The 13,338-nt window shown below is 45.1% G+C and overlaps 1 protein-coding gene and 1 long non-coding RNA gene across 4 annotated transcripts; one reads left to right on the forward strand and one right to left on the reverse strand.

The window, feature by feature from the left end:
• Positions 1-348: 348 nt before the first annotated feature.
• On the reverse strand, positions 349-12,249 carry pgs1 (phosphatidylglycerophosphate synthase 1). 3 transcript variants are annotated; one of them, XM_076151520.1, is made up of 11 exons: positions 12,096-12,249; positions 9,735-9,933; positions 9,113-9,190; positions 7,787-7,880; positions 7,488-7,677; positions 7,231-7,409; positions 5,895-6,094; positions 5,290-5,581; positions 4,384-4,532; positions 4,152-4,282; positions 349-1,162 (listed from the first exon to the last, which is right to left on the reverse strand). In XM_076151520.1, the coding sequence occupies exons 1-10, from the start codon at positions 12,209-12,211 to the stop codon at positions 4,163-4,165; spliced, it is 1,617 nt and encodes a 538-aa protein (XP_076007635.1). In that variant the 5' UTR covers positions 12,212-12,249; the 3' UTR covers positions 349-1,162; positions 4,152-4,162. The 3 variants fall into 3 exon arrangements, with proteins under 3 accessions (XP_076007635.1, XP_076007634.1, XP_076007636.1); XM_076151519.1 differs by having other exon boundaries at positions 357-1,158; XM_076151521.1 differs by lacking the exons at positions 349-1,162; positions 4,152-4,282 and having other exon boundaries at positions 4,414-4,902.
• On the forward strand, positions 1,105-4,895 carry LOC143001768 (uncharacterized). Its single transcript, XR_012963723.1, has 2 exons — positions 1,105-1,173; positions 3,638-4,895. It is a non-coding gene; the product is annotated as an uncharacterized LOC143001768 (long non-coding RNA).
• Positions 12,250-13,338: the final 1,089 nt, after the last annotated feature.

Below are 13,338 nucleotides of genomic sequence, written 5' to 3' on the forward strand. Positions count from 1 at the left end.
TGCTGGACATTTACAGTGTGAATAAGATGATGTAATACGATTCAGATCTATTTCAACACAACCTAAATCTGTACTTTGTTAGTTTAGATTATTTGCAGTCGATTCCCCAGACACGGATTCATCTCGTTGTCGGACTAAAGGCATTCTTAGTGCAGGCCGAGGTTGAATCCGTCTGGGAAGTTATGTTTGAGTTCAGTGTTTAGTCTTTTTTTGTTTTGTCACAAATGTTTTTCTAAGCCTGTTTTCTACTGCTGTTTCCTTCTGTCAGAGCACTGTTTATGGAAATGAAGGTAATGCAAAGTTATTTATCCAGATTTCTTGTAATTTATTTTCAGTTTTGTCTCATTAAAAGTTTGCACACAAATATTTGCGACCGGCACGTTTTTCATTTGAATATTGTTTTTTTTTTTTCTTTCTCCTCGATTACCTGCTAAAAGTAGTCCAACATACAAGTGCACCGGTAGTTCATCTTGTCACGCAGGCCGATAATCCAGAAGCAAGCACATCAATCAAAATGTCAATATTGCCCTTAAACCTCTCTGCCGACCTTTGACACTCAAGACTTGTGACTAACATGTTCTACCAAGGGTTAAAAATGAGCCATATTATTAATTAAATTCTTTATTCAATCACACATTTAATACTTTATGAAATGTACTGCATTGTCGTTCAATAGACAAGAGAAAATTACACAAACTGTACATTTAGGTTGATTACAGCTTGAGGGATAAACAAACAGTACGAGCTCTTAAAAGCTTAATAAGGCTCTGTGAGGAATTGTAAATTGTTCAGTATGCCCATCAGTGATGTACAAGTTGAAAAATGTCCAAGCTGCATTCTTGCACATGCAAACAAGTAATGAGGAAATGTTTGTAGTACTGTAAAAAATACATTTTCAAGTGCATGTACAAAGTCAGACATCCACAGCGCCATGAGTCAGGTTTAGTAAAACAAACAGTCTGACCTTGTCACAGTTTTGCAGTAAACCAGGTTCAGTTCCAGCATGTGACGTCACCACAGTAAACAGCTGCTGTGGGAGACTGCGAGTGACTTCATGGGACACCGACGTTCACTCCCCATCAGGCCTCTGATATTCCAGTCCAGGCCTTCGGCAACAGTAGACCCACGTCCTCAACCTCAGGACTGAAGAGATGACACCTGCCTCACCAACAAGTAAAAGGTTTTTCTTTATTCTCCATATTATCTTCATTTTTCCTCTAATTGCTTGTCAGATTCTTGTAATTGTGGTCGATGTGTGCGTGTATCTACTCCAAAAGACACTGCACAAGTTTGATCATTTGGCCTGTAGGTGGTGCTAAATCAACATAGTAAAAAAATGGCCATAATTAAAATTAGCACTTTTATTGCAGGGGAGGTCATATTTGCACAATTCAACCTTGTGTGAAGCTGTAAGGTTTTATCTTTTCTCTCTAAATCATTGGCACCATTAAGCCAAGTCAACATGTCGGTGTAGAACTGGCAGAGTTATGAGTTCTCTGAATGCTGTGATGTGAAGGTTATTTACAAGGCAGAAGCTTGGCAACACAACTGTTCTGCTCCATGTATGAGTGCCACCAAAGGAAGGGTCCCTACATCCCCACTAGAGGGCAGGCTTGTCCATCAGAAGCAGGTAGCCGAGGTGTTCAAGGATTCATGAATGTGGGAAATCTGTGACCTGCTTTCAACTCAGATTATTTCATTGTGGGTAAAAAAGAGTCTGGAGATGTTCCAACCTTGTTATCACTGCTTCCTAACAATAGAATCGACACGACTGCCTGTGCTGCAGATAAGCACTTTAGTATCCGTCTGAGCGGTAAAGCCATTGTTGTGCAGCTCTGTTTTGTTTTTTCCTCTCCATCATAAATACACGCATCACAAACAGGTGAGCGTGAGTGCGGACAAAGACCTGAACCCTCTCTGCTCGGCTCTGAGTCACCGTGTTTCTATTAATACGAACACAAACACATAAGGTCGTTGAGGATCTACTAAACGGAGCAGTTAATCAGAAGCTAAATTACAGCGATGTGGCTGATAACATTAGAACATAATGGTTCAGATCTGATAAGATGTGAGCTGGGAATGTTTTTCGTTCATCAACAAAGGAACCTGTGACGGCTAATCTGAGAGCTTTCTGTTGTGTTTACTTACCTGAACGTTTAGACATTCTTTAGAAACACCTGATCAAATTAATATTTTAGCAGATGTATCATGAATGTATTATGATTCATACAAGTGTAAGTCAGTCTAACACAGCGACCAAAGAAGCTTAGCTGCTGAGATATGAAGGTGTGAAGATAAAGGTGCAGGCTGGTCTTCTTCACCCTGCTATGAGCCGCCTCCTCCTCATCCTCAGACTCTTACACACTCTGAAACTCTAGCATGCATCCACTTCAAACTACACAATGACAACACTGATGAAACAGAAGCAGCATCCTGCTAAAAATAATCAAAGTTCCTGGCTTCCTTAGCAGGAAACGCCTGGACTTGACTACCAGGAATAGACTCAGCACCTTTGATTTACATTTCCACAACAGCTGCTTAAGACATAGTCCTGAAATCTAAAACTACATCATCTCTACAATCTGAAATCCCTTCCTTTAATATGAAGTCAATCTCACTCTGAATTCACTTTGCTTATCACATTCTGCTGCCCAGAACCTTCAGAGCAGTTTTGAACATCTTCATCTGGATCTATAAGAATCCAGCTGATCACTGCGTCCATCGCCTCAGTGCTGTGACTCGTCTGACTGCAGCTCGTAGGCAGAGCTGAGACGGAGATGGTGGTTATGACAACGCGACTGAGGCATTTGTATTTTCCATTGTTCACATTCCGTCTCCACGTCATCGTGCCGGTAACACGAGGATTTCCAGAACATATCGCTTTTCCAGTTACAGACAAAAATGTGCTCTCGAGCTGCTCGTCTGCTGTGTGTGTCGGATAATAATCCTCGCGTGTTGAAAGATAATCTCGTTACGACTCTTTCCTTTTGGCAGCAGATCAGAGGCTTTTTTTTTTTCTTTCACAGGTAGCGATAAGACGCCACCCATTTACCGTCATTTTCCAGCCCTTATTTCCTGTTCTGAGAAAAAACGCTGAGTGTATTCCACTCAATCTTCAACTGTCATCTCGAGTGAAAGAGCCGGCTGTTAAAAACACCAAAAACAACCGATGGCTTTGTCTTTACCTGCTGCTGCTTGAGCCAAGAGAGGAACGTTCTGATCTTACATGATGACAGTGTTTCTGTCATTAAGCATTTATGAAGCAGTCTGTGTGTTTGTCTCTCAACACCTTTAACTACACAAACAAGTTAACCAAAGAATGCTCAGAGTGCAAAGTCATTCTGCGTTGTTGATCTAAAATAAGTTGAAGAACTGCATTTCTGGCGTGGCTAATGGTTATAAGTTCATCTTGAATTCCGATTTAAAAGATAAGATGGGACTTCATGGGGAATTCAAATGTGTAATTGATTAAATTTGTTGAAGCTGGAGATAGAATTTGTCCAGTGAATCCAGGAACGAGACACACGTGTGCTTCTGCGCCTCACAGGTTTGGACTTGTGAACTAACATATATAACGTGTTGATATGTTAACAGGAGAGCATAGACCGAACACTAATCACTTCTTCCCTGCTTTAAGGCCAAACTCTCAACCACTGAACCCAGCAGACGCATTTCTGAGACCAGACAACGGGGCCGGGTCTTGGCAGAGGAAGGACAAACACGATCTGGTCAGCGTGAACTCTGGAGTCTGACCCAGCCGGCACGGCCCGTTAACCGCTCTTCAGGATTTCCCCCTCCGGAGCGGCTGAACCCTGCGACTCCTCTGCTTCGCGTGAAACTCCACCAAGTCGTGACAGGACCCTGCGCCTGAGGCTCAGGGTAACACAAACCGCACTGTCAAATCATCGCCATAATACCGCGCTGACTCACTCCTGCGCAGAAGTGAATCAGCAGACGCATTGTCCCGCTCGCACTTGGGTGATTTGGGAAAGGCTGCTGGGAAGGCCAGGATGGAGCCTGCAATTTGGGACTCGCCACGATGACTGCACACATTTCATTCGTTTTACTGTGTGTGTGTGGTGTGTGTGTGTTCAGGGGGGAGCTGCTTTTTGTTCACTTGGCTCAGATGTTGTGTGTCAGCTTGCTCGTACCTGATGACGCCTCAGAAGAAGTTCTTGATTAAGGGAGTGACTAGTTTGACCCACAGCTTGACGTGTCGGTCCGGTTGCTCAAACGTAGAGCCGGAAACCTCGGTGGACCGCTGATACAGCATCTCCTGCTCCTGAGAGACACACACACAGCATAAGATACAAGTGTGTGGGCTGTGTGCGTGCGTGTGTGGAGTCATAATTCCCGGCTGTGGTAACGGATAAACCGACAGACCTCCTGCAGCTGGGTCTGCAACTCCCGATTATCTGTAACTATGGCGATTTGGGCCTCCAGGTCACGGTGAACCGAGCGGTAACCGAAATTAGGCGAGCCGATGAGAGTGAGACACGGCCGGTCCTGCCCCTGGAGGTAATACCACAGACCTGCAGGAGAGGAGAGAGCAGAGGTGAATGCGTCAGAAACATTAGTGGGGCCGTTTCCAGTAGAGACGCCGGGCGGCCCAGACCACAACTAAAAGGAAGCACATGCAGAAATCCCCAGCATCTCTCCAAACCCCAAGTATGAGAGAGTGTGTGTGTGTGTGAGAGAGTGTGTGAGCGTACATCCTGGTCCTGAGGCTATGACACCGTGACTGTACAAGCCGTCGTCTCTCACGCTACATACCACAGCTGCCACAACTTCACAGGGAGAAGGAACACTGATACGTTAAAGTATTAGCCGATTTCTTCCCCTTGTTTTCCCCCTGTATCTCCCCCTTTTCTTTTCTTGCTGGTACGTTGGAACAACATCATCCTGTAAAAACTGATGTCATTTAAGTCTCCATGGTTACCTTGTCTTGTCATTTTTAAACAGTATCTTACTGTATCTAGCGGTGGTTGGTTGCTGTTGCCTTCATTCACATGTACATCACACATCTGTGCTCTCTTCCTTGTTTTCATTCTCTTCTTCTGTTGTCTCGTTTTCTTTTCTTCCCTTCTGTATAAAATCTCAAACTGCCCCATAACTGTGTGATAACCAGATGTTTTCTCCAATAAAAACACTCTGCAGATACTTGTGTATCCTCTTAGTCGTCTCTTGGCTCGTAACATCTCCTGCTACTTTGTGTATTTGATGTGTGGGAATGTTTAGTGCTGACATGGCTGCGAGTGTGTGTGTGTGTGTTGTGTTGGTTCCTCTCACCCTTAGCGTGGAAGGTCCACAGCGGCCTGTGGTACTCGTGGAGGTGCACTCGGTCCTGCTGGCCCAGCTGACACACTTTATCGTAGAACTGTCTGGCGATGTGAATGTAAGCTGCTGGAATAGCTCCGGCCACGCCTTTGGCCCCGAAGAAGCCGTTGACCTCCGGGGAGGCAGTGAGGATGCGGTAGCTGGCTCCGGCCCCGAGGACCATCCGCATGTACGCCCGGGTCAGGTTGAAGTAACCCGACGTTAGAAACACGGCGGTGTCCGGCTCCGCCTCCGTCAGCAGGCGCTGGAGGATCAGGGAGAAGGTAAATAGTGATACTTGTTTCCTTTATTACATTAAGTTCCTGGTCTAATCTCATTTTAGGGAGTCGCAATCAACACAGCAGCACCTGTGTAACGTGACATGTTTGAGTCTGGTGTAAAAAAAAGAACCATTAAGCTATAAACCAACCACAGCTCACCTTTAGATCACTATAGTTAAAAGAAATCATTTAAAGATACAGGAAAGCATAAAGAATGATTGGTCGGTAAATGAAGATTATAGGAGCAAAGGTCCCAATCAGCAGCAGACGGCGGCTGTCTAGTCCCTGGGATCTAACCTGTGTGACCTGCTCGTCCACCTGGATTCCCAGCGGCTTCATCTGCACCAGAGGAAACACCCAGGTGTCCTCCTCGCCCTCGCTCGCCCCCTCGTTCTCAGACTCCTCCGCCTGGCTCTGCAGCTGCTGACGCATTTGTGCCGCGTCCACAACCTCCATGATCCTCCTCTGGGCCACAGCCGAGAAGTCCTCCCTGTTGCCTGGTTGCCGTTGGAGATGTGACGCATAAGAGCAACAGGCAAAGGTGAGTGGATGCAGACTGAAGACAGATGTTCACAGGGTCATACTGTTCTGGGCACAGAGTGTGTGTGTGGGTGTGTGTATTACTGACCACTTGCAGGCCTGAATCACAGAGGAGGCAAAGACTGAAACCAGTTCGATAAAAGTGTGTGTGTGTGTGTGTGTGTGTGTGTGTGTGTGTGTGTGTGTGTGTGTGTGTGTGTGTGTGTGTGTGTGTGTGTGTGTGTGTGTGTGTGTGTGTGTGTGTGTGTGTGTGTGTGTGTGTGTGTGTGTGTGTGTGTGTGTGTTCCCTCCCAGTTCCCACTCCATATCGTCTTCCAGCAACACCGTGACATCACAACTCTATTCCTGGTGTTCATTACAACAGCAGTCCAGTCCTGCAGACATGATGTCATTCATCCCTCAACCGAACATCCTGGCAGCCAGCATTCCAGTTACGGACACACAGTATGAGTGTGTGTGTATTTTGTTTTGTGTATACACAAAATACTGACAATTTCACATCCGGTTGCATGGCCGGCCAACCGCAAGAGCTCTCTCCATCTTTCTCATCTGTCGTGACTGACACACACACACACACACACACACACACACACACACACACACACACACACACACACACACACACACACACACACACACACACACACACACACACACACACACAGAGTCTCTCTAACCATCATCTATTCGCCTGTCTAAGCTTTCAAGCTCCATTAGCAAAATCCACCAGCTCACCAAGCTGAGAATCCAGCAAACGCCACCGTAACTGAACATCAAGTGTCAAAACATTTAGGAAGGTTAGAGGGCAAACACAGATCTGTGTATCCTCGGGGGGGTTACCGGACTAGATTACTCCTAAAACCCACCACGCGGTTTTGGCGAGCATGAACACATTTACAGTAAAACATCGATGCTCGGGTGTTAAAATCCCTAATGTGGAAGTGATTTCATCTTTTTCCATTTTGCTATATCTGATTGTTTGATAACTGCATTTCCACTGAACTTTAACATCTCTCACAAAGATTATTGTACAACTCTAATTGATGGCCGGTTGATGAATGCTTAATAACTCATCAGTGTTGTGTTGTTGTACCTTTATACGGGTGAACCATTCCCTCCAGCATGGTGACCGAGTCGTCGGGCTGGAGCTGCAGGGAAACGTCGCCCACAGCGTCCACCAGCTCGCTGAAGAAGTCGGCGACCTCACCGCAGTCCTCCAGCAGGACGTAGCGGTCCTGTCTGTTGGTGAAGTACGAGTCGCTCAGGTTGGCCCTGCGAACGAAAGTCAGGTCAGTAAGAGACCCTTTGTTTACGCCCTAAACACCATGGAAACGGGGACCACCAACCCACCCGCTGATGATGACGCTGTCGTCAAACAGGTACACTTTGATGTGCTGCACTCCGATGGTCTCGTTGAAGCGCTGGGGCACGAGCAGACGCAGGAGCCCCCTCAGGTCTGGCGTGTGGTACAGAGAGACGCGCACCTGCGAGGTGAACTCCTGCAACAACGGCAGCAGCATGGTCCTGGAATTAATCTGTCCTGGACGCGGAGACACGGAAGAGAAACGATCATCAGCTCGATAAACTGGTAATGTGATTAATTAAGTCCTAATCGATGGCTTAGTGACGTCTTGTTAGTGTCTACAAACCTCTGGAGCCCCGTGTGTAGTCTAATAATATGGAAACCTTTATGTCCCGACTGTTGTCCTGTGAGCGCTGCAACGCTTCCTCTATACAGTCCACCTGAAAGTACACACACACACACACACACACAAATATCTGAGCATCATGGTGGCCATCATCCCTCTGTGTCAGATCCATTTCCGATTAATATTTACAAAAACAACTGCAGCTTTTCTTCCTCGTCGACTCTGAGGGATGACTGATAAGATCTGAGACCGACGTGCAGCCAGAGAGAGAGAGCGAGAGCGAGAGCGAGACATTTATGAAGCTGGGATAAGATCTGCGGCGTTGTTGGCAGAGGTGCGTTGGGTTGGAAGGAGATTAGATTAGGATGAAAAATAAATAATATCTTGCAGCGTCCACAAGACAAGATTCTGGACTGGACTGTGTGCTGACTGGGAGGTTTACAGAATTAGATGCCACCAGTCTGATGTGACTGATATGATTACAACTCCTCCTCCATGAAAATTTGATTATGGAACTTGAGGAGGAAATTGCTATTTTGATCAATGTGTGGATGTTTTGCATCACTGAAACGGGGATATTCTACTTTTAAAAAGGTAAAGCAGAAAAGGATCAACCCCCTTTTTAGATCTCAATCAGATAAGTCTTTATTCTTTCATCTAAGACCTTCATTTTCTCAATTTTTCTTTTTGTCTGTATCTATGTCCTTGTTGGTTGCCTTGGTTCCCCCGTTTCTCCCTTCTGCTTGCGTGCACCTGTGTTTCTCACCAGCTTCACCTCAGCAGAACCTTTGCACAGGTGCGACTCCACCGCAGCCAAGTATCTGTGCTAATCCTGGAACAGAGGCTGCGTTGGCAGGCTGAGGCCTCGGTGGTCAACCGGCACCTTCAGTTTACACTCATTCTTAGGTCTTAACCACAAAGACCAAACACACATTTTTTGGGGACCGGACAGAGTTCGCTTCATACCGCTAAACGACAAGCGGACCAGAGCTTGAAAATAAAATCCCTGTCACTGTAATTACACATGTTGGACTTGTCTGAGCTCTTTACTGTAATTTAGGCTCTATGGCGTTCATACGAGCTGAAGCACTCACACACACACACACACACACAGCTGAATATGAGCATCTGTCCAGACTGTGGTTTCCTCCGGGTTAATGTTGTTACGCGAGGCTTTCCCGGCACTGCGGCCATTGGTTTCTTTATACCGTTTGCATTTTCGGATCATTTAGTGTAGCCGGTTTGCATTACATCGTCCACATCTCTGATCAGTTACTTATGTTGGGCCCCGTTATACTTCTGACACACAAACACCAATGTCCTCACCAGGTCCTGCTCCAGTGGCCCAGTCCCCAGATACAACGACGCCATCACCACTCGCCTCTTCGCAGTCTTGATTCGCGCCTGAAGGTACAAACAGTCAGAACAATAAGGAAGCAGTGGCAAAGAACATGCTAACTAACGAACACAAACACGCCACAAGCTGGTGCCGCCAAGACAAACAAACACGGTTTTCATTTTGTACTCGCAACTAAAACTCACTTCCTGCTAAATTCAAACTTCTAATGTGAAAATTAAAAAACATCAATCAGTCCGAAAGCCATGAGAAGAATGTGACATGTGGCATAGTGTGTGTAGAGGCTGAGTTATCTTTCAAGACCATGTCACTCAGGAACATTGAGGTGAAACGTTATGAGGAAGTGGCGTGGGAGACAAATGTGATGGTAATTGCTAAAGGATGTATCACATTCACATTGCATTCCACTCGCATTTCCTCAAAGATTGGACAAAAACATTGACAAAGAATTGGACGGTCGAGGTGGAAAAGAGCTGAGACGTGTTTAACTTTTTTATGGAAACACAAAATAGACACATCAGCCTCTAATGGCAACTGATAAGACCAAACTATCAGACTCTCTGCTCAGACTTCATTCCTGCAGTGACCCACCTTCATCGTCTGGTAAAACTGCTCTGGAGAGGTGAGGATGTGGATGTGGGTTCCCGGCACCCTAAAGGCGGGCACGTGCTCGGCCATCCATCGGAAGCGGGGGTTGAGTCCGTCGACGCCCTGTGCGGTGGGCCTGGAGACGTGTCGGGGCGCCGGGTCAGCTTCTGCCAGCAGGGGGGCCAACAGCAGCACCGAGGACCTGGGTGATACACACACACACACACGGAGCGGTAAAGTTTGACTGTATGTAACCTTTTAACCTCAATTTGCGTTGTCCGTCTCTTTCTTCTACCAGGCTCTAATACACAGCGGTGACAGTCGGGGACGTGAGACGAGACAAGGACATGCAACAAAACGAGGACATAAAAGAAGTTCAAACCCACATCATGACTGACAAGGTGTGTATATAAGGTGAGATCTGCCAGTTTTGATTTATAACAGTATCTATAAATCTCTCCCTGACACACACACACACACACACACACAAATGTACACAGATCAACAGGTGGATTTTATGTTTTGTCTGTCTCCTTGCATTCACCCAGACTCCAGATCCTTTCTTCCTTTTGTCTACTGCGTAACCACACGATCGGTCAGACAAAGGAAACCACATTAAAGAAAGACGGGGTGGAGTGTGACCCTCTGACATGGATGTGACCCTCCAGCAAGGGGGTCAGACGTACGTACACACACACACACACACACACACACACACACACACACACACACACACACACACACACACACACACACACACACACACACACACACACACACACACACACACACACACACACACACACACACACACACAGGCCTGAGAAGAGCAGGACAGCAGTGGTTTTACGTTTGGGTTTGGCTTTAACCCACACCAACCTCAGACAAAAAGCCTGAAGGAAACAAGAGCAGTGAGACTAGAAACAGTAAACACCTCTCTTCTGCACCCTAAACACAATGACGGGACTTCCCCTTTTGTTTTGGTCTCTGGCTTCCTCATACAGACACCATCTTCCAACCGATCTTCCTCACACCCTCTTAACTTGAGCTGAATTATCTGTTTTTACTGCCGTGCCAGTTACAAAGGTGAGAACCCAAGGGAGGACAGTTTGGTAACTGCTGGTCAGCTGATCACAGGGCCTTTAGAATGTGTTGGAAGTGGTAAACGATAAAGGGCGTAACAGAGATACCTATGGTATGATTAAAGCACCACTCAAGCTTCAAGATTAAAGCTCAGTGCAGCCATAAAACTAATTGGCAAACAGTAATATATGGATAAAGATCAAAGTAGATTTTGTACATAATGGACAAGGTGGAGACATAAAGTATAGACGAAAAGAGGGCTGAATACCTTCCTACTTACTTGCCTTTTGAGTGATTGCCCACAAACAAACCATCCCATACTCAGTTTGACAGCAGTCTAGACTGTTGCCGTATCAATGAAACAATTTTTTTTTTTTTAACCAAGTAATGCAAGATGGAGATTCAAGTTCACAATACGAGTCATTGCAGTAAATGGAAGAGCTGTGGAAGTGAGTGACATCACTCTGCATGTGTGTGGACGTGACATTCCTCAAGTTTGATCTGAAGTATGCAGGGACTCTCTCTCTAGCGCTCTCTCTCTCACTTAAGTCCCTTCTCATTACATCCTCATTCTTCACTATGGGCCGTGTTGCTTTATCAAAGTGCCAAGGCTTTAATCTTAAAAACAAAAAGGAGATATTAGTGTTTACTGGAAACACTAATACAGGAAGGCTTTAACCCTTCCAGTAAAGGTGTGACAGTTCATAAGGAAGTGTTTGACTTGGCATGGAGCTCATCAGCCTGTGGATTGAGCCTCTCCTGTCTTGTTCTCAGCAGAGTATAGAAGTGTAACCTTGCCCTTCATAAAAGTTTTGGGGACTAAAACATTGCGCAATAATTCAGCGGTATCCAATCGTGTACAAGGCAACAAGGCAATTCTCAAACTGACTGATTGACCGGAGAGGAAGCAGCTCTCAGCCTCTTACGCAACCTTCGCAGAGGACATCATGTACAGCCCCCTTAAAAGTGTACACTCGAGCAGCTATTTACAACAAAAAATTGAAGGTGAGCTGCATTTTCAGACACGGTTTTACTCTCGTAGTCACTTAATGTTAAGCTCAAACACCTTCGAATATTGTGTGTTCGCTGTCAAGATGTCAACTAGGCGATCTAAGGTGAAAACACCAGTCAATTAGTTACGTGTCCGATAATGGACACATTGTCGTGAACTACATTAGCGAGTTGCCTTTATTTCTCCCCCTTGTTAGCATTGGTTGACATTAGCGCTGCAGTAACGAGGCGTCACCGTTCCTGTCGCCGGAGACGAGCGGCGTCTCTTACCCTCTGTTTCTGTCCCGTGCACGAAAGAGTCTGTCAGAAATTCTTGTAAAAACTCCGGCGAGGGCCGGTGAGTACATGGAGTTCACAAGCCTCCTCCACGACCTGGGAGCCGCCATTGTTGCTGCGCAGGTTGCTTGAATAAACTTTATCGATACAACTTTGTGTTCAGTGATATTTACGTTCCCTTGCAACTAAACAGTTTATCGGCACCGGACACTACTATTTATTATAATTATAAACAACAATAAATTTCATAACTATTTCAAAATGTATGAGTGACACAGCCTTGGTAGACTGTCCATTTATAATTTGTTTATTGTGGTGCGTTGAAAGCGACCCCTAGTGGTCAGGCTGCATACCAACTTGTGATAGTTTTGTATTGCAGGGACAGACCGGGAAACAAAACGGCTTCAGACTAAGACAGTAGATATTTATATTCAGTATACACCACTTCCAAACACATTTCTTTGTTTTGTTCGAGTATCATCAGGTGATTTACTCCGCATGAAATACTTAAGTCTGATCCCTATGTAATCAAAGTGATAGTAGTAAAGTAAATAGTAGTTAGCCGCAATAACAAGAAGCATCACTTATAAACAAACCCCAGGGCTGTGAAATGCTGGCTTCACAGCAATTTGATTCCTACAAAGAAAAATTCTATATGCACTTAGGTTAGACTTTGTAAATCAATATTTGATTTAGCAATGATCAGGGGGTAAAGTTGTTTTGTTTTGTATTTGAGAAGAGGTGAAAGTCTGAGGTCAGTTCAGGTGAGTACAGCTCGTTCATGCCACAATTTGAGTTTGACCAGAAACAAGTTTTCCTAGAAACTTTGCTGCAGTTTTGATAAGGTAATGATTTTATTGTATGTTATGAACACCATTGTGTTTTTCTACTATTTCTTGTTTTTAAATTCATGCTTGTTTATTATACAATAGAAATGATGTCATAATACATTGGTTCACCAAGAGGGGCCTATTGAAAATGAGACGATGCATCCTTCAATGCTTATCCCAAAAACAAAACGATTACATTTATTGTACTCAACAGCACAATATAATATTACACTACCAGTAACTATGGCCCTAAAATATATTTCGACAAATCAACTAAACATTTAGTCTCCACAATGGCAAGAAATATTGACAAATGCCCACCAGAGCCCAAAGCAAAACATCAATGATTTGATTATTAAACCCTGTACAATCCAATAAAAAGCAATGCAGTAGACTTGTATTAAAAA

This window comes from Genypterus blacodes, unplaced genomic scaffold (assembly GCF_046128005.1).
Source record: "Genypterus blacodes isolate CSIRO-AG114 ecotype Tasmania unplaced genomic scaffold, CSIRO-AGI_Gbla_v1 ptg000055l_1, whole genome shotgun sequence".
Lineage (NCBI taxonomy): Eukaryota > Metazoa > Chordata > Actinopteri > Ophidiiformes > Ophidiidae > Genypterus > Genypterus blacodes.